Below are 1448 nucleotides of genomic sequence, written 5' to 3'. Positions count from 1 at the left end.
GGGAGGTAAGGGAACGCCGTTCCCTTGCGTTCCCACTGAAATTAACCACTGATTTTAGGCAAAGGACGCCCCTTATTTTTAATATCAATTTATTTTTGTATGGAATAGACGAAAACCAATTTTGCAAAATATAATTTACAATATCAAATTTATCAGTACTTAAAGTTGCTCCCATAGCTTGCATTTTTAGGTTGATTTGCCTGAATTTATTTACACTTTAATCTTATAAAAGAAAAAACTTCAAATATATCAAAAAACCCTTTAATTATTTACGGCAGCGATAACTTATCACAATATTACTTTAAAAAATCAAAACAAATCAAAACAAAACGAGTCGATCGATATAATACCAGGAAACTAAGTTCATTAAACATACTAGTTGTTCTTGAAGGCATTCCTAGACCCTCTACAGAAATATTCGAGGAACTATTAGTTTCGGAGGTATTTTGATTATTTCTTGACTCTTCGGCAACTGGTGGTTTATCCGTAACATATGAACTGAGAAATTCGTGCTCCTCGAAAATGTTTCTGTTGAATGAAAAAATTCCAGAAACGGTAAAAGCAGACTGGATATTTTTCTGTGTAAATGCCTGTGGATATGCATTCCCAACACACTCAGCAATATCATAGATTGTCATCGTTTTTGCAGGATTTGCAATTAGCCAGTCGGAACAAGCTGTATTATAATATTTCTTTAGAGGCCCGAAAACCGACCTGTCTAACGGTTGTAGCTTGTGGCTGGTGTGGGGTGGAAAGGTAAGCATGACGACTCCCGATGATTTTGCTAAATTTAAAGCTTCCACTGAAATGTGGCCCTCATGATTGTCGACAATCAGTAGTGATTTGTTGTCAGTACTTGAATTTGTATGTTTTATATAGTGGTTTAAATACTCAACAAAAATCGTAGAGTTAGACCATCCACTAGGATTCGCGCTCCCAACACTACCTATTGGAGACCCTTTCAACATGTGTTCCTTAAAAAACACACGCGGAAATACGAATAAAGGAGGTACACAATTACCAATAGCATTGATACAACAAATTAGAGTCACATTTATACCTCTTTCAGCTGATGTGATGCTGCCGACTTGTTTAACTCCTTTCGTTGCAATAACACGAACCGGGGTATGCACCGTGGTTAGTCCGGTTTCGTCTAAATTATAAATTATATCCGGACTAAATGTGTATCTTACCATAAGTTCCTCCAGTTTATCAAAAAATAAATTAACATTAAAAATGCAAAACTTTTTTACCTGTACCACTCCTTTCCTGTTTTTTGGTTTGTATCCCAGGAAGAGAGACAATCAATATTAGTTACACGTGCGTAATTATATGTTAACTTTCTTAATTCGATAGTTGAGAGGCCGTAATACGTCTTGGCACAAATGATAACAAACTGTAGTAGCTATTCCTCTTGCTGTTTCGTAAAGACTAACTTAACGTCTTGT

The 1448-nt window shown here is 35.8% G+C and overlaps 1 protein-coding gene across 1 annotated transcript; it reads right to left on the bottom strand.

Annotated features, from left to right (window-relative positions):
- Nucleotides 1-296: 296 nt before the first annotated feature.
- Nucleotides 297-1196, bottom strand: LOC140433659 (uncharacterized). The gene has a single exon (XM_072521639.1). It carries the CDS (start codon nt 1194-1196, stop codon nt 297-299), a length of 900 nt encoding a protein of 299 aa, XP_072377740.1.
- Nucleotides 1197-1448: the final 252 nt, after the last annotated feature.

Source organism: Diabrotica undecimpunctata, chromosome 2 (assembly GCF_040954645.1).
Source record: "Diabrotica undecimpunctata isolate CICGRU chromosome 2, icDiaUnde3, whole genome shotgun sequence".
In the NCBI taxonomy this organism is placed as follows: Eukaryota; Metazoa; Arthropoda; class Insecta; order Coleoptera; family Chrysomelidae; genus Diabrotica; species Diabrotica undecimpunctata.
Note: the sequence above shows the minus strand (reverse complement) of the source record. Positions and strands in the feature narration are given on the sequence as shown.